The sequence below is a fragment of the Sceloporus occidentalis genome, unplaced genomic scaffold (genome assembly GCF_023333645.1).
Source record: "Sceloporus occidentalis isolate IW3139 unplaced genomic scaffold, rSceOcc1.0.p SCAF_39, whole genome shotgun sequence".
Classification (NCBI taxonomy): Eukaryota; Metazoa; Chordata; class Lepidosauria; order Squamata; family Phrynosomatidae; genus Sceloporus; species Sceloporus occidentalis.
The window spans coordinates 8,579,073-8,602,417 of NW_028317019.1; the positions used below are offsets into that span (position 1 = coordinate 8,579,073).

At 45.2% G+C, this 23,345-nt stretch overlaps 1 protein-coding gene across 1 annotated transcript in view; it reads left to right on the forward strand.

Annotated features, from left to right (window-relative positions):
• Window positions 1-22,221, forward strand: part of LOC149290528 (uncharacterized) — a 92,195-nt gene extending 69,974 nt beyond the window's left edge. The window contains exons 5-6 of the mRNA XM_089489372.1: window positions 3,537-4,236; window positions 20,879-22,221. Of these exons, the coding sequence (XP_089345498.1) occupies window positions 3,537-4,236; window positions 20,879-21,725 (1,547 nt within the window). The 3' untranslated portion in view covers window positions 21,726-22,221. The remainder of the gene's footprint in view (window positions 1-3,536; window positions 4,237-20,878) is intronic.
• The last annotated feature ends 1,124 nt before the right edge of the window (window positions 22,222-23,345 follow it).

Below are 23,345 nucleotides of genomic sequence, written 5' to 3' on the forward strand. Positions count from 1 at the left end.
TTGTCTCTTTTCTCAGGAACTTCGTCTTGGACACCTTGTACACGGCTTTGGAGTGTCTTTTGTTGGAAGTGACCGAAGTGCAGGGCCACCAGGATCCCCCTTCCCACATGATGGCCAACACAAAGGCCAAGCAGAGGGAGCTGGGCTCCAACAGAAAGAGGCTTCAGAGGTACAACAACTCTTTGGTAAGTTGCCATCCTGACTGTTAGTTTCATCTGTGTTTGGGCCGGCTCATGAAAGCAAGCAGAGAACATACTGTCGCAGTTTGGCAGAGAGAGTCCTGGTTAATCCTCTGTCACCTCATTTTTTGAGGGGGCTTTGAAAATGTCCTATTTCACTCTCCTCCTCCCACTTTCCCCCTTCTCCTCAGGTCAGTTCAGCTGCTGCAAAATGTGTTCCAAGTTCAAAAGAGTGTGCGTCCCATCAACTCAAAAGAGGGGAGAGGGGAGGAGGGAAGGGGGCAGGATCTTTCCCTTTCCAGGAGTCGGAGCAAAAACAAACTTTTGTACCCTTCCTCACTTGTGTGATCATTATAATTAACAACTTTGGCCATCTGGACCACCTTCTGATGTTGCTTGTCCACATGAGTCTTTCTTTCCCAATCTGTGAAATGCTGGGGGATATGGAAGAATATCTCTGGACTTAAATTGAGGGTGGGCCCAGTGGCCCTGAAGCCCAGAGTACTCCCCAGAACTGTTTTTTAAAAAGGAAATTTGCCTCTGAAATTAGGTGAGATATGGCTAAATGATTCATTGGTGACTAAATGTACTATACATGTTGACATAGTCAGTATCTTAATCAATCAATAATATTCCAGAAATGGCCTAATTTATATTGTTTATCATATTATATATTATATTGAAAGAATTTAAGACAAACTGGATCTCAAAGGCTGTAGCTTTTTCTTGCTTGCAGAATTTAAAGTTTATTTCCTGGAGTGATTTCTGCAGTGTTGAAATAATATTTGCAATGCACCATGTGCTTTCCTCCCCTTTTGTTTAGTCATTTTCTGGATGAGGGCTATTTTCTGTTGCAGGTGACCTTTGCGGATGTGGCAATATATTTCACTGAGGACGAATGGAAACTGTTGACGAAGAAGCAGAGACTGATGTACAGTTCTGTTATGATGGAGAATTATGAGAATGTGGCCTCTGTGGGTAAGGAACCTGAATCCATTTCCCTTCCTGTGAAGACTGAGGGCCCTTTCATAATTCACTGTCAGAGCGCTATGATTCCACTTTAGAATTATAGAATCAAATAGTTGAAATAGACCACAAGGACCATCCGGTTCAATCTTCTGCCATGCAGGAACAGACATTCAAAGCATCCCCAAGAGATGGCTATCCAGCCTCTGTTTAAAAACCTCCAAAGTAAGAGACTCCACCAAAATCTGAGGGTGTATATTCCACTGCTGAAGAGCTTTTACTCTCAGGAAGTTCCTCCTAAAGTTTAAGTGGAATCTCTTGTCCCTGTGGCTTGCATCCATTATTCCATGTCCTTTTCTCTGGAGTAGCAGAAAGCAAGCCTGCTCCATCCAGAATATGACATCTCTTCAAATATTTGAACAGGGCTGTCATATCCACTCTTAACCTCCACTTCTCTAAGCTAAAAATACCCAGCTCCTTAAGTCATTCCTGCGAGAGCATGGTTTCCAGACCGTTCTCCATTTTGGTTTCCCTCCTCTGGACATGCTCCAGCTTCTCAACATCTGTTTGAATTGTGGTGCCCAGAACTGGACACAGGATTATTGCAAGTGAGCCCTGACCAAAACAGAATAGAGTGGCACTATTACTTCCCTTGATCTTGACACTATACTCCTATTGATACAGCCTAGGATCACATTGGCCTTTTTAGCTGCTGCATCACACTCTTGACACATGTTCACCTTGTGCTCTACTACCATTCCTAGTTCCCTTTCACACGTAATTTAATTGACATAACAACTTCCTGCGGAATCATGAAATTTCTAGTTTTAGTGAGGAACTATTGTTCTCCACTTTGTAAAGTTTCTAAATATCCAATCCTAAACTGCCAATTCTGGAATGTTGTGGGACGCAAGAGCTATGCTTTTAGGGGATTTTGGTACTTAGCTCAATAGAGTGAAATAGTTTTACTGGGGCAATAGTGACCTCTGGACTCAGCCAATCTATAGCAGTTCCTGAATCAAACAGATCTTCAGAGGCATTTGAAATAGGTTTTTATGTTTTATTTAGGGGGAAAGCAAAACACACATACACATACATATAAGTGTTCATGCACACACTCAAGAACTAGGTAACAAAGGTGGAGTGGTGAATAGATGTAAGACTTTGATAATGGTGATACGTTATCTATCCAGATCTTTATTCCAATTGCTGAGGATTTGAAATAAGGAGAGGTCAGTAGTTCCCATGACAATTGGGGTTGGTGAGTGCATTGAAGTGTTTAGCCATGAAAACAAACAGAGTGTCTATCTGTAACTGGACTGACACCGAAGAACAGCAAGTCGGGGCTGATATTTATACTGAAATTGGTGCTTGGGGGCAGAAACTGTGGGTTCAGAAAGGTTTATATCACTTTAGAATATTTCCTTTGTGGGGGAAGAATGGTGTGAAACAAACTGAATGCAATGGGTGTTTGATGCAAATACCTCAGACAAAAGGGGTTAGCTCACCGCCTCTCAGATTCTTGTTGGCTCTGAATTTTGATCGCGTTCACAAGCCAATGTACACTACAATCTGAGGGTGATGCACCAAATACAGCTCAAAAATATCATAGCAGAGTACGGAAGCAAATATCCAGATATAGGCATTGGCAATGCACTGACCACTTTTCACACTTAAAAATAAGTCACAAACACAGTCGATTTCATTGAAATCCTTGGAGGTTCTCTATCTTGAGTTGCAAAATAATGCAAATATTTACAAGCTCTCCTCTCCAACTTCCATGAACTTCACCATCCCTTGTACACACAACTCCGATCCAATCCATTCCAATCCTCATGTGAGCTGCATACTGTATTGGTTGTGAGTCATCTCCTGGTGTCACATAGCATGAAACATCCTATGCAGTTAGCTTGCATCATGCCATGTGCTCTGACTCAGCAGTCTATGGCCGTCTCACAGGCTATGATGCCACCTGTCAATCAAAGTATTTTTGCACATGTTTAATTAAATATTTTTTTTCAACAGTCCTTTGACTATCTTCTTCCACTGATTCCCTCAAGGCAGTCCCCATACGGTATCTTCTTTGCTAGCTCCTATGAGTAAGAATGCAACCATTCAATGGATTTAGAGGCATAAGCAGCAGGGTCATGATTAGGTTACTCACAGCAACTTTATTAATTTAATCTCTAAGAAGGAGGGATTAATGAGGGCTAAATCATGTGGTAACACCCTCCTTTGTTAAGTCTGATTTTCAGTCTCATCTGTAATTGTCCTTCTTTACAGAAAAACATTTGAGTCATGAGAGAGTCCACACAGGAAAGAGGTCACAAAAATGCCAGCATTGTGGGAAATGTTTTCCTTTCCAGTCAGTCCTTGTCATACATCAGAGAGTCCACACCGGGCAGAAGCCTTACAAATGCCAGCGTTGTGTGAAATGTTTTTCTCAGAAGTCAAACCTAGTGACACATCAGAGAGTCCACACAGGAGAGAAGCCATACAAATGCCAGCGTTGTGGGAAATGTTTTTCTCGGACGTCAATCCTAATGATACATCAGAGAGTCCACACAGGAGAGAAGCCATACAAATGCCAGCGTTGTGGGAAATGTTTTTCTCAGAAGTCAATCCTATTGATACATCAGAGAGTCCACACAGGAGAGAAGCCATACAAATGCCAGCGTTGTGGGAAATGTTTTTCTTCGAAGTCAGACCTAGTGAAACATCAGAGAGTCCACACAGGAGAGAAGCCATACAAATGCCAGCGTTGTGGGAAATGTTTTTCTCGGACGTCAATCCTAATGATACATCAGAGAGTCCACACAGGAGAGAAGCCATACAAATGCCAGCGTTGTGGGAAATGTTTTTCTTGGAAGTCAAACCTAGTGAAACAACACAGAGTCCACACAGGAGAGAAGCCATACAAATGCCACCGTTGTGGGAAATGTTTTTCTTGGAAGTCAAACCTAGTGAAACATCAGAGAGTCCACACAGGAGAGAAGCCATACAAATGCCAGCATTGTGGGAAATGTTTTTCTCAGAAGTCACACCTAACGGCACATCAGAGAGTCCACAGAGGAGAGAAACCATACAAATCCTAACATTATATTTGTCAATAACGAATACAAAAAATACAGAATACAGAAAAGGCTCTTGTGATCTTATTTGTAAAAGTTGTCTGTCAATATGTCTCTATGTTTTCAAGTTGGATTTTGTTAAGTTTAGGTTTTAATTGCCAATAGTATAGATAATTGCTTTGGGTTGTCAATTTGGCTGGGGATTGTGGGTTGTGGTATAGGTTAGGTAGATGGGAGGTTGGGATTTGTTGCAGCTGGTTAGAATAGTTATGGGAATTATAGCTTTTGCAATGTGTGGGATTTTGGCTTAAGAAAGTTGGGGGCAGGTATTAACAGAAAGGGCTAGTTTCTGGGAATGGCAAAAGGGGGCCTTGTTATCTGTGAGGCAGAGACTGTGGGAATTGAAAGTGGGGGCTAGGTTTGGAAGAGGGTGATGTTTTAGGTTTTAGGGGTTTTAATGTATTGTTTGGATTGGAGTGGTCAGTTCTGGCTTAAACACTGAATTTCTATGTGTTCTCAATAAAGTTCTTTACTATTTCAACACACTGGACTTTGATACACAGAATTTCTGAATTTGCCCAAAACTGACCCTTTCTTCTCTCCTCAGTTCTCATCTCCATTCCCAGCCATAAGAACAGCACAGACACACAGACACAAACATACAGGAGACACAGAGAGAGCTATATTTCCAAAGCCGAGCCTTCCTTTCCTGCCTTTCCCTTTGGGGCCTATAATTCTATGTGTACTAATCTTGGAGAAGGAAAATAAACCATAGGATTGGACCACAGATGTGTCCCCAAAGGAATCAGTAGGATCCTTAACTGGATCATACAAAATAACTTTCTCTTACAATGCAACCATTTTCATTTCCTTGCAGTCACTCAGGCATCTTACAAGTTCAACATGTTCAATTTAAAAACAGCATCAAAGAGGAAGAGAGGGGGCAAACCTGACTTCGAAAGACCCATTTAGGATTAGAGCAATTAAGGGAGCTCTTATATATCACCTATAATAGTATGATAATAGCTATTGCCTCCATCTTTTTTTCATTCTGATCTCAATCCACAATCATTTAATTGTGTGTGCATGTGTATGTATATGTCTATATGCATATGTGTGTGTGTGTGCGCATATGATCTTACAATACTATACTCCAAGCATCTGAGAAAGGCTGTATCTGCACTGCAGAAATAATCCAGTTTGGCACCACTTTGACTACCATGGCTCAATGCTATGGGATCCTGGGAACTGTAGTTTGTTGTGGCACCAGAGCTCTCTGACAGAGAAAGCTAACACAAAACTCACAAAACTATAATTCCCAGAATCCCATAGCATTGAGCCAGGGCAGTTAAAGTGGTGTCAGATGAGATGACTTCTGCCGTGCAGATGCAGCTGAAATGAATCACAACCCACAGAAGCTGATGCTGAAATAAAACCCTTAAGTCTTTACTTGCTTTGTTGTTATTAGCTACTTTCGACTCAACCCCGACTCACAGCAACGCTGTGGATGAGCCACCTCCAAACCCCTCTATCCTCCATTGCTCTGCTCAGGTTCCCTTGATTCAGCCCTGTAACCTCCCGAATTATGTCTAGCCATTTGGCATGCAGCCTTCCTCTCTTTCTACTCCCTTCTACCTTTCCTAGCATTACTCTCCTGTTTAATTATTCATACCTCCTCATGATGTGGCCAAAATACAACAGACTCAGTTTAGTCATTTTGGCTTCCGGGGAGATTTCAGGCTTGGTCTGTTCTCGGATCCATTTGTTTGTCTTTTTGACTGTCTGCGGTATCCTCAGTCCTCTTCTCCAGCACCACATCTCAAATGAGTTTATGTTCTTCTTATCCACTTTCATTACTGCCCAGCTCTCACAGCCGTACATGGCAACAGGGGACACAATGGACTGGACATTAGTGCTCAGTTGTATATCTTTAGACTTTAGGACCTTGTCCAGTCCCTTCATGGCTACTCTTCCCATTCATAGTCTTGTTTCGATTTCTTGACTGCAGTTTCCCATTCTGATCAATGTTTGCTCAAAGATACAAGAAACCTTTTAATTTCCTCATTATTTAGGTTGGATTTATGTAGATCTTCCCAAGTCATTATTTTTGTTTTCTTTACGTTCAGTAACAAGCCCGCCTTTGCCATTTCTTCCTTGACCTTCCTTAGTAATTGTCCCAAGTCCAAGGTGTTTTCCTATAGTAGTATTGTATCGTCCATGTATCTTAAGATTGCTGATGTTCTTCCTTTTATCTTACCTACTCTTCAAACCAGCTCTTCATTTATTTTCTGCATGTAAATTGAACAGTTGGGGTGATAAGATGCAGCCTTTTTCCAATTGAGAACTATTCTGTTTCTTCATGTTCTGTTCTGACAGAAGCCTCTTGTCCTGAGTACAGATTCCTCATCAGGACTATCAGATGTCTAGGCACTCCCATGGCTTTAAGGGTTTTCCATAGCCTTTCATGATCTATGCAGTCAAAGGCTTTGCTATAATGACCAGTGTTTCACAAACTCTGGTCTTCCAAGTGGTTTGGACTTTACTGGTCAGTAAACGGGGGATCTGTAATCCTGGGAACAAGTTTAGGAAACACTGCTATAGTCTATTAAGCACACAGTGATTCTTCCCCCTGGAATGCCTCTTACAGTCACACAACTACAAATCCCAGAATTCCATATCACTGAGAGCCATGGCAGTTAAATGTGGACTATTTCTGCAGTGTAGATGCAACCAAAATGAATTACAATTCATAGAGTTGGAAGAGACCACATGGGCCATCCAGTCCAACCCCATTCTGCCATGCAAGAACTCCCAATCAAAGCATCCCTGACAGATGGCCATTCAGCCTCTGCTTAAAGACCTCCAAGGAAGGAGACTCCACCAAAATCTCGGAGGGAGTTTGTTCCACTGTTAAACAGCCCTGACTGTCAGGAGGTTCCTCCTAATGTTGACCTGGAATCTCTTTTCCTGTAGCTTGCATCCATTGCTCCGGGTCCTAGTCTCTGGAGCAGCAGAAAACAAGCTTGCTCCCTCCTCAATATGATACCCCTTCTAATATTTAAACAGGGCTGTCATACCACCTCTTAACCTTCTCTTCTCCAGGCTAAACATACCTAGTTCCCTAAGTCCTTCCTCATAGGGCTTCATGGTTTCCAAATCCTGTATAGAAATTTCTGCTTCAGACTCAAGAATGGCCTTTCCTCCTCTTCTGTGAAGAACACTGCGACATCTCAAAAGGTGATCTGCAATAGAAAATAGCCCTCATCCAAAGAGCGATTCAGGAGGGAAGCACAGGGTGAATCCCAAATATGATTTGATCACTTCAGGATATCATAAGAGTGGGAGATATTGGAACATCTTCCCTTCTCTTTTCCTTAGCTCCCTGGATCTTCAAGAATGGGGTGAGAGGGGAAAGACAAGGCTGCAATCTGTGTTCCTGGTCATCTAGATTTCTCCTGGGATGGGAGTATTTGTTTAGCAATGAAAGCTGTTCCCTGGAGGCCTTCCCAATCTGCTTTACTAAACTGACAGAAATCTAGGGCAGCATCACCCAATCAGCAGATTTATTTATTTATTTATTTGATTTTTAGTATTCCTGGAGGTCAAGTTCTTTTTGGAGGCAGAGAACACTCCGGGGCCTTCTTCCCTTCCCTGGCAATAGAAATAGGAAGACCACATATTCAGCCATTAGGAATGGCTTCCTTTCATGGTGGCTCCAAACCAGCTGCCTTCACCAGGAGCCTCACTGAATCAAGCCATGTCTCAAAGGCATGCGTTCAATGCTCTTTTAGGAACAGAAGAAGTCCTCCTGAGGACACTCTGAGGGCTGCCATTGGCTGGAATCCCAGTCCCTCCCACATCCCACAGAGAATGACATCACTGCTACGGAAGGCTCTCTTGACCAATCAGAGAGCAAGATAAAGGTTCTTCTGGAAGCTTCCGTGAGAAAGAGATATAAGGCCTGAGAGACCAAGAGACAGTTGGGGGAATTGTGTCGGTTGGAGATCGAGAGAGAGAGAGTTAAAGAGTGGATCTTGGAAGTTAGTCTCAGAATTGGACGCTTAGGTCTATTTATTATTTTAATAGCTTGTATGAACTGAATATTATATACTTACAAATATTGTAGATGCAAGACTCTTAATATCTTGTATGGCTTATATTTCAGTTATATTTTGTTATTTATAGTAAATATCTCCTTGGAGTATCTTCTACTCGACGCTCCTTTTACACGTCTTTTGGCTCGGTTGATGCTTGGGAAGATCAGTAAAGAAGGAGAAATAAGGTTCCTTAACTAGTCCCAGTGTAGGTTAAGGGAAGTCCTTTTATAATTCACTGGATGATGGCAGCGTGATTTAAGGAATTTAAGGGTCTGCTAGGCTAAGAGCCATAATGCCTAAATGTCTATTTAACAATTTGTAATCCACTCTGAAAGCCTTTTGGCTGAAGAGAGGGCTATATTATTATTATTATTATTATTATTATTATTATTATTATTACAGGGCCGCAGTTTGGCTGCTTGGACCACCGGAGATCATCACAGAGAGTCAGTTGGAAAAGCCCATCTCACTCCAGAAAATAAAGGTACTTGAGGAGTTTGCACTCTACGTCTTTCTGTAATAATAGCTACAAAACTGATAATAGCATTTGGGACATTTAGTCTTTTAAAAACACATATGGCGGATTTAAATGCTGCTTTAAAACCTCTTTCCATCTGCCAGCTTTGGGCTGGTTTTGGGGGGAAATGGGAAAGTGTTGGGAGGGAGGGACTGCCAACAGAATTAGGAGATGCATTGCAGGCTATGGACAGTTTGCGGCCAAGAAAGGTCCAAAACACACGGAAGTAATAATCCAGTTTAAGAGCGCTTTAACTGCCCTGGCCCAGTGCTAGGGAATCCTGGGAAATGGAGTTTATTGTGGCACCATAGGTCTGTGAAAGAGAAGGTGCAATGTCTTACAAAACTACATCTTCCACAACACCCTAGGACTGAGTCAGGGCAGTTAAATCCGTCTCAGACTGGATTATTGCTGCAGTGTGTTTTGGACTTCGGTGACCCTTGGCAAGTCACACTCTCTCAACCTCAGAGGATGGCAATGGCAACCCCTCTCTGAAGAAACCTGCCAAGGAAACCCCATGATAAATTTGCCTTAGGGTTGCCATAAGTCGGAAACGACTTGAAGACACAGATGAAGAACAGAAAAAAGTCTGCACTTATTTCTCAAGTTGTACATGGGAATATGAGGCGTGTGGTGCAGTGGTTTGAATGTTGCTTACAACTCTGGAGGCCACGGTCCACTGCCCCAGTCCACCATGAAACCAGCTGAGTCCCTTGGGCAAGAAGTCACACTCTCTCAGCCTCAGGGAAGGCAATGGGAAACCACCTCTGAACAACTCTTGCCAAGAAAACCCCAGGAGAGGCTCCCCAGAAGTCGGCAAAGACTTGGAACCACAGAAGTCGGCAAAGACTTGGAGTCCACAAAAACAACAAAGCCTCACGAAAAAGACAGTGTGGTTTAGTGGCTGGAGCACTGGACTATGACCCTGGAGACCAGGGTTCGAATGCCCTCTTGGCTATAGAAACCCACTGAGTGACCTTAGGCAAGTCACACTCTCTCAGCCTCAGAGGTAGGCATTTGTAAAACCACTTCTGGACAAATCTTGCCAAGAAAAGCCTGAGAAGAGCTTCCCACAGGGTCTCCATAACTCAAAACAACTTGAAAGCACACAACCACAACAAGAGAAAGAAAGCGAGCTATTGCCAGTGTGTCTGGTCAAGAAGACATGGGAGTTGTAGTCCTAGTTCAGAGGGACTGGAGGGGCCTTACTGCAGGGCAGGACCCCTCCTCTTTCTGGCCATGTGGATGCTGGGAGATTCAGTCCAGGAAATACACTTTAAGTCCCATTGGCAAGAGAAAAGGCTACTACTGCCTTTCAGATCCAGTTTGCCCCAAATCCTTTATGAGGACAGAAACCCCTTTGTTAGGAAGCAAACCCCGAATATCTCAGGAAGGCCCTATATCTCCCAAGGCCCCCTCCCTCCAGGACCTCCTTCCTCTCTTCCCCTCAGTCTCTCTCTCTCTCCTGAAGGCCTCAAACTGACAACTGCCAAGCGCTGAGACTCAGGAGGCCATTTTGTGTTCTGGCAGCCATTTTGTCTTTCCAGCGGCCATTTTGTGCTGCTTGTGATTGTGGGGAACAATGTTCTGGAACCTTCTCTGAGCCTCAGTTGAACAGAGGCTTCTCTTTCTCTCCTGTGGCTCCAGAGTCAGAAGGAGGCCAGGCTCCTGGGTCCAAAAGGAAGGAAGTGTGTCTCTTTGTGTCTCTTTTCTGAGAGGGTTTTTTTATTACACAGCTCTGCTCCTTCTGGGGAACATGGGTTTTAAAAGGGATCAGAAATGGGGAGGATAGTTTTAATATAAGCCTTATTCTTATTCTTCACAAACACTGGGCTTTGGCTTCTAAGAGGAGGCTAGTCCCCCAAAAATGTGAAAACTAGCTCCTTTGGGAGGTTTAAAAATTCTCCCCAGTTTCCTTATTAATAGATTTTCAGACAAGAAGGAAGGAGACAGATCAGAATAACTCATTACCAAGAATGAAACAAACAAACATACAAACAAACAAGAAGAATAAGAATAAAGATCAGACTGAAAGGCAAACTGCTCATCTTTTTTGAAAGGAAAACCATTATTAGCAGAGTAAAAACAAGAATGGGCTGCTTCTATCCTTTTACAACCGACTCCCGCTGTATTTGCACTACAGAAATAATCCGCTTTGAAACTGCTTTAACTCTCCTGCTTCCATCCTATGGAATCCTGGGATTTGTAGTTTGTTGTGGCATGAGAGCTCTCTGGCAGAGAAGGCTAAGTGTCCAAAGGTAAAATCCCAGGATTCCATAGCACTGAGTGGTTAAAGCAGTGTCAAAGTGCCTTCTTTCTATAGTGCGGATGCAGCCTTCTTGGGAAAGGGGCTGATGCTGGGGAAAAGAGGAGGAATGCAGAAGGAAAGGAGGACGGACGGACGGACGGACGGAGGGCCACCTGCAGCTGGACTGGCCTCCCTGAGCAGTCAAGACCTGAGCTGGGTTGTGGACGATGGGCACTCTTAATATCAATATTAGTATCTTTCACTATTGATTGTAATTAAGGAGGGGATCAGGTTCCTCCTTTCAATAGCATCAGGGAAATGTTTAGATGTTGTGAAGGTTTTGAAATCCTGTTTGGGGACTTTTTGTGTTCTCACAGCCATCGGGTGCCATCAGGAAATCTTTTCTTTAGGATCAGAAATCCTATTTGGGGCCCTTCCGACTTTGAGGCCCTTTCATCCTCCATTTTGGGTTCCCTGAAGGCCTCAAACTGCCAACTGCAAAGCACTGAGACTCAGGAGGCCATTTTGTCTTCCCAGCAGCCATTTTGTGCTGCTTGTGATTGTGGGGAATAATGTTCCAGAACCTTCTCTGAGGCCTCAGTTGAACCGAGGCTCCTCTTTCTCTCCTGAGGCTCCAGAGTCAGAAGGAGGCCAGGCTTCTTGGGCCAAAAGGAAGGAAGTGTGTCCCTTTGTGCCTCTGGCCCTCCATTTTGGGGGCGAAGGAAGGAAGGAAGGAAGGGGTCTGTGGGGGTCTGAGGAAGGGAGGCAGGGACTCAGGGCCAGTGGGGAGGCTGGGCTTTTGGGGCTGGGAGAGAGAGGTGGGAAAGAGACCCTCACTTTGGGCTCAAGCTGGGGAGGATCCCACCGGTCCTTGCCTCCCCCTTTGGGAAAGGAGACCCCCTCAGCCCCGTGGACTCACTCCTGCCACTCATTCCTAGGGCTGGGACTCAGAGGAGTTTCCTAGGCATTGTCACCTTTTGCCCTCCATGGCCATTGGCGCTGATCTTTTCCCCATTGCCTTCCCTCCCTCAGCCCTGTGGACCTCCTCCTCCTTCGCATTCAGAGCAACCCTTCTCTACGGCTGAGGAGACGGCCTCTGACCCAGGGAAGCTCCAGATATAAAGGACTGCAGAAGAGGCCTTTCTGTTGCTGCAGGAATCAGGGTCTTTCTACTGAAGGTAGGGCTTTATTCCTGGAGCTGAAAGAGGATCTTTGTTTAAATGGTTCAGTCCAGGATTGTGTGGAAGGGCTGTAGCTGAGAGACTGAGCCCAGGCTTTGCAGGCATAAAGCCCCAAATTCCGTCTCTAGCAGCATTGTCTTCCCAGAAGGTGGAAGTGAGATATCCAGACCCAGACACACAGTGCGCCAGTGATTCCTTTTTATGGGGACTGTGTTTGTATGTTGTGTTCACTAGAACTTTGAGACATATTAGAATCATAGAATCGTAGAGTTGGAAGAGACCACAAGGGCCATTCAGTCCAACCCCCTGCCATGCAGGAAATCACAATCAAAGCATCCCCGACAGATGGCTATCCAGCCTCTGCTTGAAGACCTCCAAGGAAGGAGACTCCACTACACTCCGAGGAAGTGTGTTCCAGTGTCGAACAGCCCTTACTGTCAGGAAGTTCCTCCTAATGTTGAGGTGGAATCTTTTTTCCTGCAGTTTGCATCCATTGCTCCGGGTCCTAGTCTCTGGAGCAGCAGAAAACAAGCTTGCTCCCTCCTCAATATGACATCCCTTTAAATATTTGAACAGGGCTATCATATCACCTCTTAACCTTCTTTTCTCCAGGCTAAACATCCTCAGCTCCCTGAGTCGTTTCTCATAGGGCAAGGTTTCCAGACCTTTCACCATTTTAGTCACCCTCCTTTGGACACACTCCAGTTTCTCAATGTCCTTTTTTGAATTGTGGTGCCCAGAGCTGGACACAATATTACAGGTGGGGCCTGACCAGAGCAGAATATAGTGGCACTATGACTTCCTTTGATCTAGACACTATACTTCTATTGATGCAGTCTAAAATCACATTGGCCTTGTTAGCTGCCGCATTGCACTGTTGACTCATGTTCAACTTATGGTCTACTACCCTTTCACATGTAGTTTCATTCAGCCAGGTGTCCTCCATCCTATATCTGTGCTTTTCGTTTTTCCGCCCTAAGTGCAGTACCTTACATTTCTCCGTGTTGAATTTCATTTTGTTAACTATGGCCCAGTTTTCTAGTCTGTTCAGGTCATTTTGAATCTTGATCCTGTCCTCTGGGGTATTAGCTACTCCTCCTAATTTGGTGTCATCTGCAAATTTGATAAGTATGCCCCCAATTCTGTCATCCAGGTCATTGATAAAGATGTTGAATAACACTGGGCCCAAGACAGAGCCCTGTGGGACCCCACTGGTCATTTCTCTCCAGGATGAAAAGGAGCCATTGTTGAGCACCCTTTCGGTTCGGCCGGTCAACCAATTACAAATCCATGTGACAGTTGCCTTGTCTAGTCCACATTTTACAAGCTTGTTTGCAAGAATATCATGGGGAACTTTGTCAAAGGCCTTACTGAAATCAAGATATACTATATCCACAGCATTCCCTTCATCTACCAAGCTAGTAATTTTATCAAAAAAAGAGATCAGGTTTGTCTGGCATGACTTCTTTTGTTTATAAAAAGAATTTACATATGTCTTCACATATACATATGAGTATAATTCAGGGTGCAATGTTCATTCATAAACTATACATTTATAGATTTTTGTTATATCAAGTGCAACACATTCAGTAGTGTGCATCTTTTTTTAAAATATACAAAGAAAAGTGAAGAAATTGTGATTTTGACAATAGATCCATTCCGAAACAATGCACACAAATGTACATGCCTCAATTTCTATGTGGCTTTAGCAAGCAGAGGGAGCAAGTACACACTTCTTGATCCTGCTATGACTGACATAGACAAACACAGAAGTTAAGCTTAGAGAAATAGTCTCATTCGCAAAAATAAAATAATTATTTTGACCAGTGTCTAAATGGGGAGGGGGCCATGATGATGGGAGGGCGTGGATTTGGTCTGTAAAGTAAATCATGTATCATCCAGCCCAAGAGCTAGAGCTTCTCCACCTGGGACATAAAGCAGGTCCTCCCCCTCCTCCTCTTTGTGAAAGAGAAGTCAAATTCTCATCAGTGATGATGAAATAGCATTAAAAATTTGCATTCCTGCATTTAAAAATCTGAGGAGTCCAGAATCCTGTTGGTTAACCCTAGAGAGCAGACCCACTGAAACCATAAGGGACTGGTGAGTCAACATATAGATAAATCCAATTGATTCAGTGATTCTACTCTGATCAGGACTAGGCATAGGATACAGGCTAGGATTTAGGTCTGCATGTGGCTAGAACAGGATATTCCCAAGACAAGATGGACAGGCAACAGTGTGGAAAATGGGCACTCTCCACATGGGCAGAGACACTCTCAGAATTGTGACTTCTCTGCATGCAGAAGTTTGCCATGGGAATTGGGTGCTCCCTTCCCATCAGCTCAATCCTCTGGTGCCCCCTGATCCTGGGAGGAAGGCTGGATCCCATGGAAGGGGAACAACCTGGGAAGAGAGAGCTCCTTTCCTGCCCTTCTTGACCGGAGGGCTCCCTAGTGAATGGCCAGCTGTAGACCCATTCCTCCCAGAGCAACACTGGAGCATAGAGAGTTCTGCTGATTCGACCATCGGGAGAATGAGGAACCACCAGGCCAGACAGCCTGACCCAGCAGAACCCTCTATGCTCCATTGTTTCTCCAGGTGGAATCAGGCTACAACTGGCCATTCACTGATCCAGGTCCTACCATAGAGTTGTGGAAGCCATCCCTCATGGCCATTCTATGCCTGGTGAGACTGTTGGGTGTGAGGCATTAGAGAAGCATCCAGCTGTGTTTCTGTAGTCAGAAGCAAAATGAAGAAATCTTCCTCTGAGGGCCACTGGGGACCTCTGCAGGAGATAATGCACTCATTTCACATCTAGCTATTAGGACATAGTCAGGACCTTTTCCAATTCCCTATTCCCTGATCCCCAGCCACTCTCACAAGGCATGGAGTAACTGTTGTGTAGGGGAGCTGCAGTGAGTCTATGCTAGTTCCAGGGGGCTTTGTTTGGTGCAGAGGGAGGAAGGGGATGCCCACCTCTGCATTGGACCAAAGGAGACATTAGTCACCTGCGTATGTCACCAGCAGGATGCTGATCTCAGTGACTTTGAGTGCTGCAGGGTTTCTAGCCAAACCAAGCCTAATCCTGGTCTCTTTTCTCAGGAACTTCAACTTGGACCCCTTGTACACGGCTTTGGAGTATCCTTTGCTGGAAGTGACCAAAGTGCAGGGCCACCAAGACCCCTCGCCCACCTGATGGCCGACACAAAGGCCAAGCAGAGGGAGCTGGGCTCCAACAGAAAGAGGCTGCCAAGGAACAACAACTCTTTGGTAAGTTGCCATCCTGACTATTACTTTCATCTGTGTCTGGGCCGGCTCATGAAGCAAGCAGAGAACATACTGTCCCAGTTTGGCAGAGAATGTCCTGGTTATTCCTCTGTCACCTCATTTTTTCAGGGGCTTTGAAAATGTCCTATTTCACTCTCTTCCTTCCACTTTCCCCCTTCGCCTCAGGTCAGTTCAGTTGCTGCAAAATGTGTTTCAAGTTCAAAAGAGTGTGCATCCCATCAATTCAAAAGAGGGGAGGAGAGAAGGGAGCAGGGTCTTGCCCTTGCCAGGAGTCAGAGGCAAAAGCAAACTGCTGTACCCTTCCTCGCTTGTGTGATCTTTATCATTAACAACTTTGGCCATCTTGACCCCATTTTGATGTTGCTTTTCCACATGAGTCTTGTTTTCCCAATCTGTGAAATGCTGGGGGATATGGAAGAATATCTCTGGAGTTAAGTTGAAGGTGGGCCCAGTGGCCCTAAAGCCCAGAGTACTCCCCAGAACTATTTTTTTAAAGTGAAATTTGCCTCTGAAATTAGGTGAGATATGACTAAATGAACTAAAATTCTAAACTAATACATACAAAGCCTAATATAATCTTAACTAAATATATGTCTCAAGAGCATCAAAGATGCTCTGGAGGCATGACAATATCTAATATACATGTTGGGATAGTCAGTATCTTAATCAATGTATAATATTCCAGAAATGGCCTAAATTATATTGTTTATTATATTATATATTACATTGAAAGGATTAGAGACAAACTGGATCTCAAAGGCTGTAGCTTTTTGTTTGTTTGCAGAATGTAAAGTTTATTTCCTGGACTGAATTCTGAAGTGTTGAAAAAATAATTGCAATGCACCATGTGCTTTCCTCCCCTTTTGTTTAGTCACTCTCTGGATAAGAGCTATTTTCTGTTGCAGGTGACCTTTGCGGATGTGGCAGTATATTTCACTGAGGAGGAATGGAAACTGTTGACAAAAAAGCAGAAACTTATGTATAGTTCTGTAATGATGGAGAATTACGAGAATGTGGCCTCTGTGGGTAAGGAACCTGAATCCATTGCCCTTCCTGTGAAGACTGAGGGTCCTTTCATAATTTACTGTCAGAGCACTATGATTCCACTTTAGAATTATAGAATCAAAGAGTTGAAATAGACCACAAGGTCCATCCGGTTCAATCTTCTGCCATGCAGGAATAGACATTCAAAGCACCCCTGAGAGATGGCTATCCAGCCTCTGTTTAAAGACCTCCAAAGAAAGAGGCTCCACCAAACTCTGAGGGAGTATATTCCACTGTTGAAGAGCTCTTACTGTCAGGAAGTTCCTCCTAAAGTTTTAGTGGAGCCTCTTGTCCCTGTGGCTTGCATCCATTGTTCCATGTCCTTTTCTCTGGAGTAGTAGAAAGCAAGCCTGCTCCATCCAGAATATGACATCTCTTCAAATATTTGAACAGGGATGTCATATCCAGTCTTAACCTTCTCTTCTCCAAGCTAAACATACCCAGCTCCCTAAGTCGTTCCTCAGAGAGCATGGTTTCCAGACCGTTGACCATTTTGGTTTCCCTCCTCTGGACATGCTCCAGCTTCTCAACATCTGTTTGAATTGTGGTGCCCAGAACTAGACACAGGATTATTGCAAGTGAGCCCTGACCAAAACAGAATAGAGTGGCACTGTTACTTCCCTTGATCTTGACACTATACTCCTATTGATACAGCCTAGGATCACATTGGCCTTTTTAGCTGATGCATCACACCATTGACACATGTTCAACTTGTGCTCTACTACCATTCCTAGTTCCCTTTCACATGTAATTTAATTGTCATAACAACTTCCTGTGGAATCTTGGAATTTCTAGTTTTAGTGAGGCACTATTGTTCTCCACTTTGTAAGGATTCTCAATATCCAATCCTAAACTGCCAATTCTGGAATTTTGTGGGAAGGAGCCATGGAGATTAATGCTTTTTGCCCCTAAATGGTCCTCAGCCCACCCCAGAACAAGTTTCTTGGCTTTTGTAGCCCCTCTTCTAGCATTTTGAGACTCTGGAGAGGCATTGTGGGAAAAAAGCCTTCCTTGGCCCTGCAATGGCTCAGAGAGGGCCCAACAGTGGCAAAATGGCCTCCACTTCCCCAAAGGGATGCTGTGGGATATTGAGGGGCAAAACATTAGGCCATATTTTTAGGCGACACAATGTGGGGTTGCCCCTGAGATCCGCTGGGGTCCAATGTGACCACCCCACTTCCCTACAGAAGTCCATCACTGTCTTAGAGATGTCTTAAGGTTGTTTTAAGGATTCTCCCTTGCACTTGACTAGGGTTGCCATATCCCGCCCCCCGGCGGGACAATCCTGGTTTGGGCGGTGCCATCCCGGTCCCGGTCCGGTTTGGCGCCCAAACCGGGACGGCCCCGCCCACTGCGGCCACCTCCGCCGCGGTGGCGGCTCCAAGGCCTTTCTGAGGCCTGGGGCGAGGCCGGGGCGATCGCCGCCGGCCTCCTCCCCTCCTTCCTGGTCCCTGCGGGGGCAAAGAAGGAGGCGAGGCCGGGGCGATCGCCGCCGGCCTCCTCCCCTCCTTCCTGGTCCCAGCCGGGGCCAGGAACGAGGAGAGGCCGCGGCGATCGCCGCCGGCCTCCTCCCCTCCTTCCTGGTCCCAGCCGGGGCCAAGAAGGAGGCGAGGCCGGGGCGATCGCCGCCGGCCTCCTCCCCTCCTTCCTGGTCCCAGCCGGGGCCAAGAAGGAGGCGAGGCCGGGGCGATTGCCGCCGGCCTCCTCCCCTCCTTCCTGGTCCCAGCCGGGGCCAAGAAGGAGGCGAGGCCGGGGCGATCGCCGCCGGCCTCCTCCCCTCCTTCCTGGTCCCAGCCGGGGCCAGGAACGAGGAGAGGCTACGGTGATCGCCGCCGGCCTCCTCCCCTCCTTCCTGGTCCCTGCGGGGGCCAAGAAGGAGGCGAGGCCGGGGCGATCGCCGCCGGCCTCCTCCCCTCCTTCCTGGTCCCAGCCGGGGCCAGGAACGAGGAGAGGCTACGGCGATCGCCGCCGGCCTCCTCCCCTCCTTCCTGGTCCCTGCGGGGGCCAAGAAGGAGGCGAGGCCGGGGCGATCGCCGCCGGCCTCCTCCCCTCCTTCCTGGTCCCTGAGGGTCCCAGGAACGAGGCGAGGCCCCGATCCTGGCCTCCGATCGTGGTGGGGCCCAGGCGGGGAGGGAAAGCCTCCTTAAGTGGAGGCTTTCCCTTGCCGCTTGGCCTCCGCTCCCCGTTGCGATTGCGGTAAAATGTAGGACAGAATTTTCAAATGTAGGACACACTTTTTGTGTGTCCTACATTTGAAATTTTTGTCCTACATTTTCCCCGGTTTCGAGGTCCGGCACTATGGCAACGCTACACTTGACCCTGACTAATATCAGAAACAAGGTCCTGGACCCCTTTTTCTGCCTTTCCTAATGCATTAGTCGTATATTAATTGTCTTGCCAAGAAATGACCTCAAAGTGTCCTTTTTGTGCATCACACTCTGTGGGTGTGTGTCTGTGGTAGAGAGATGGTGGCAATGTGAAAAACATAAAGGCAGGGAAGAGATGCGGAAGGTGAAATGGTAAAGCAGTGCAGATGGGCAAGAGGGAAGGTTGGAGAGCAGAGGGAGAAAGTGAAGGGGATCAGGCCTCTGGGAGCCAGGAGGGGAAGGCAGGAGCAAAGCCAGGATCGCCTAGTTCTGTGCGGAGAGGAAGGGACTTCTGGGAAGGGCCAGGAGAGAGGCCTTGGGGATTGGGAGGCAGCCACCAAACTGACAGATTTTAAGAACTGGATTGAGTGAACTGGTGAGAACCAGCTCAAATCCTTCTTTTCAGACATATTTAGGGGTTCCATTTAGCAGTTATGTGTAACATCTATGAAGGGAGGAAAGGGGACACAAAAACTCCTTTTTCTCTAATGTTTCTTTTGCTTAGTTCCATGGTTGAATCAAGACATCCTTTGTTACCCAAAATGCTGGAGTCTGGGTGGACACCCACAAGTTGTATGCTTTTAGGGGAATTTGGTACTTAGCTCAATAGAATGAATCAGGTTTACTGGGGCAATAGTGACCTCTAGATTCAGCTCAGCTATAGCAAGTCCTGAATCAAACAGATCTTCAGAGCCATTTGAAATATATAAGTGTTTACACACACATGCAAGAACTAGGTAACAAAGGTGGGAGTGGTGAATAGATGTAAGGCTTTGTTAATGGTGACACGTCATCTATCCAGACCTTTATTCAAATTGCTGAGGATTTGGTTGGGAAGAGGTCAGTAGTTCCTTTGACAATTGGGGTTGGTGAGTGCATTTAGATGCTTAGCCATGAAAAAAAAGAGTGTCTGTCTGTAACTAGACTGACACCAAAGAACAGCAAGTTGGGGCTGATATTTATATTGAAATTGTTGCTTGGGGGCAGAAACTGAGGGTTCAGAAAGGTTTATATCACTTTAGCATATTTCATGTGTGGGGAAAGCATGGCGTGAAACCGAATTGAATGCATTGGGTCTTTGATGCAAATACCTCAGACAAAAGGGATTAGCACACCGCCTCTAAGGTCCTTGTTGGCTCTGAATTTTGACCATGTTCACAAGCCAATGTACACTGCAATCTGAGGGTGACACTCCCAGATGCAACTCAAAAATAGCATAGGAGAGTATGGAAGCAAATATCTAGATATAGGTATTGGCAATACACTGACCACTTTCCATACTTAAAGATAAGTCACAGACACAGTAGATTTCATTCAGGTCCTTGGAGGTTCTCTATTTTGAGTTGCAAAATAATACAAAATAATCCTCTCCGACTTCCGTCAACTTCACCATCCCTTATACACACAACTCCAATCCAATCCACACCAATCCGCATGTGAGCTGTATATTGTATTGGTTGTGAGTCATATCCTGGTGCCAAACAGCATGAAGGGACCTCTGCAGTTAGCTTCCATCATGCCTTGGGCTCTGACTCAGGACTCTATGGCAGTCTCACAGGATATGATGCCACCTGTCAATCAAAGTATTTTTGCACATGCTTAATGGAATATTTTTTCAACAGTCCTTTGACTATCTGCTTCCACTGATTCCCTCAAGGCAGCCCCATTTTTTGCTAGCTCCTATGAGTAAGGATACAACCTTTCAATGGGTTTAGGGGCATAAGCAGCAGGCCATACTTAAGTTACTCACAGCAACTTTATTAAGTTAATCGCAAATAAGGAGAGGTTAATGAGGGCTAAATCATGTGGCAACACCCTTCTTCCTTAAGTCTGATTTTCAGTCTCATCTGTCATTGTCCTTCTTTACAGAAAAACATTTGAGTCATGAGAGAGTCCACACAGGAAAGAAGTCACATAAATGCCAGCATTGTGGGAAATATTTTGCTTACAAGTCAATCCTTGTCATGCATCGAAGGGTCCATACAGGAGAGAAGCCATACAAATGCCAGCATTGTGGGAAATGTTTTTCCTGGAAGTCTGACCTAGTGAAACATCAGAGAGTCCACACCAGAGAGAAGCCATACAAATGCCAGCATTGTGGGAAATGTTTTTCCTCGAAGTCTGACCTAGTGAAACATCAGAGAGTCCACACAGGAGAGAAGCCATACAAATGCCAGCATTGTGGGAAGTGTTTTTCCCAGATGTCACACTTAGTGATGCATCAGAGAGTCCACACAGGAGAGAAGCCATACAAATGCCAACATTGTGGGAAATGTTTTTCTTTGAAGTCAAACCTAGTGATACATCAGAGAGTCCACACAGGAGAGAAGCCATACAAATGCCAACATTGTGGGAAATGTTTTTCTTTGAAGTCAAACCTAGTGATACATCAGAGAGTCCACACAGGAGAGAAGCCATACAAATGCCAGCATTGTGGGAAATGTTTTTCTACAAAGTCAGACCTAGTGAAACATCGGAGAGTCCACACAGGAGAGAAGCCATACAAATGCCAGCATTGTGGGAAATGTTTTCCTCAGAAGTCAGACCTAGTGAGACATCAGAGAGTCCACACAGGAGAGAAGCCATACAAATGCCGGCATTGTGGCAAATGTTTTTCTTTGAAATCAAAACTAGTGTTACATCAGAGAGTCCACACAGGAGAGAAGCCATACAAATGCCAGCATTGTGGGAAATGTTTTTCAGTGAAGTTAAACCTAGTGACACATCGGAGAGTCCACACAGGAGAGAAGCCACAAAAATCTCAGTAGTGAACTAACATTATATTTGTCAATAACGAATACAAAAAATACATTTTCAATCCAACAGTCCAAAAAAGGCCCTTGTGATATTGTTTGTAAGGTTTGTCTGTCCATATGTCTGTTTATGTTTTAAAGTTATACTTTGTTAAGATTAGGTTTTCATTGCTAATAGTATAGAAAATTACTTTGGGTTGTATATTTGGCTGGGGATTGTGGGTCATGGTATAGGTTAAGTAGATGGGGGGTTGGGATTTGTTACAGCTGGCTTTATTAGTTATGGGAATGATAGCTTTTGCAATTTGTGGGATTTTGGCCTAAGAAGGTTGGAAGCCAGTATTAACAGAAAGGGTTAGTTTGTGGGAATGGCAAAGGGTCCTTGTTACCTGCAGAGCATAGACTGTGGGAATTGGAGGTGGGGTTTAGAAGAGGGTAATGTTTTAGGTTTTGGTGTTTTAATGTATTGTTTGTATTGGAGTGGGCAGTTCTGTCTTAAACACTGAATTTCTGTGTGTTCTCAATAAAGTTCTTTGCTATTTCAACAAATTGGACTCTTTGATGCACAGAAGATCTGCATTTGCCCAAAACTGACCCTTTCTTTTGTCCTCAGTCCTCAGCTCCATTCCCAGCCATAAGAACAGCAGAGGCAAACACACACACACAAACACAAATATACAGGGACAGCTATATTTCCAAACTAGATCCTTCCTTTCCTGACTTTCCAGCTCTGCACCTTGGGCTCCATTTTGGTCTCCTCAAAGGAAGAAATGAGGGAAAGAAGGGGAGGCTCCTGAACCCCCGGCGCATCCAGAAGAACTGTATAAGCGGAGGGTCTGGATACCTCTCCTGTCGCGTCTGTCGTAAAGCCAGAGTCCAAATTAATTCTTATCTGAGAGATTTTGTCTGCGAAGTTATTATTAAAAGCATCAGAGCAGACTTTTGTAGGTTCTCACAAAGACTTGAGGGTGGGGGACATTTGAGCCAAGTCCCTTACCATCCTGAATAGCTCTGCAGGATGAGACTTTGCAAATGCAGTACATGCAGAGTAGAAGGACTTCTTAGCTGCATCTATTGCTACTACATAGGATTTAAGAAAAACCCTTATCAGGTATCAGTCCATATTTCTGCCAGAAGCGCTCTAGCCGTTGTCCAGCCCCCTTCATTAATTTGAGATCTTTAGTATACCATGAACTGCAATTTGAAGTGGGTTGAAAAAGGGCGCTTGGGAGCAATAGTGTCTATAGCTCTGGTAAGAACATTGTTCCAAGTATTGACCAGAGCTTCAACAGAATCGCAGGCATTACCATCCATCAAACCCTCTAAGGCCTCTGGGAACCTAGTGGGTTGCATCAACCTTCGAGGGCGGGCCATTTTAATAGGTCCTCCAACCCCGACGGGGGGAATAGTGGCCTTCAGCCCAACCTTGACCAGGAAATGATCCATGGTCCATGACAATGCGGAGATATTGACTACCTCCGCCCATGGATGTGCCTGTTCCGCACAGAAGACCATATCGAGAGTATGACCTGCACAGTGAGTGGGCTCAGAGCCTATCTGGGAAAGGCCCATGTTTGTCATGCTGACCATTGACTCCCGAGCTGCACCAGATACGTTCCTTAAACCGGCCTTGAG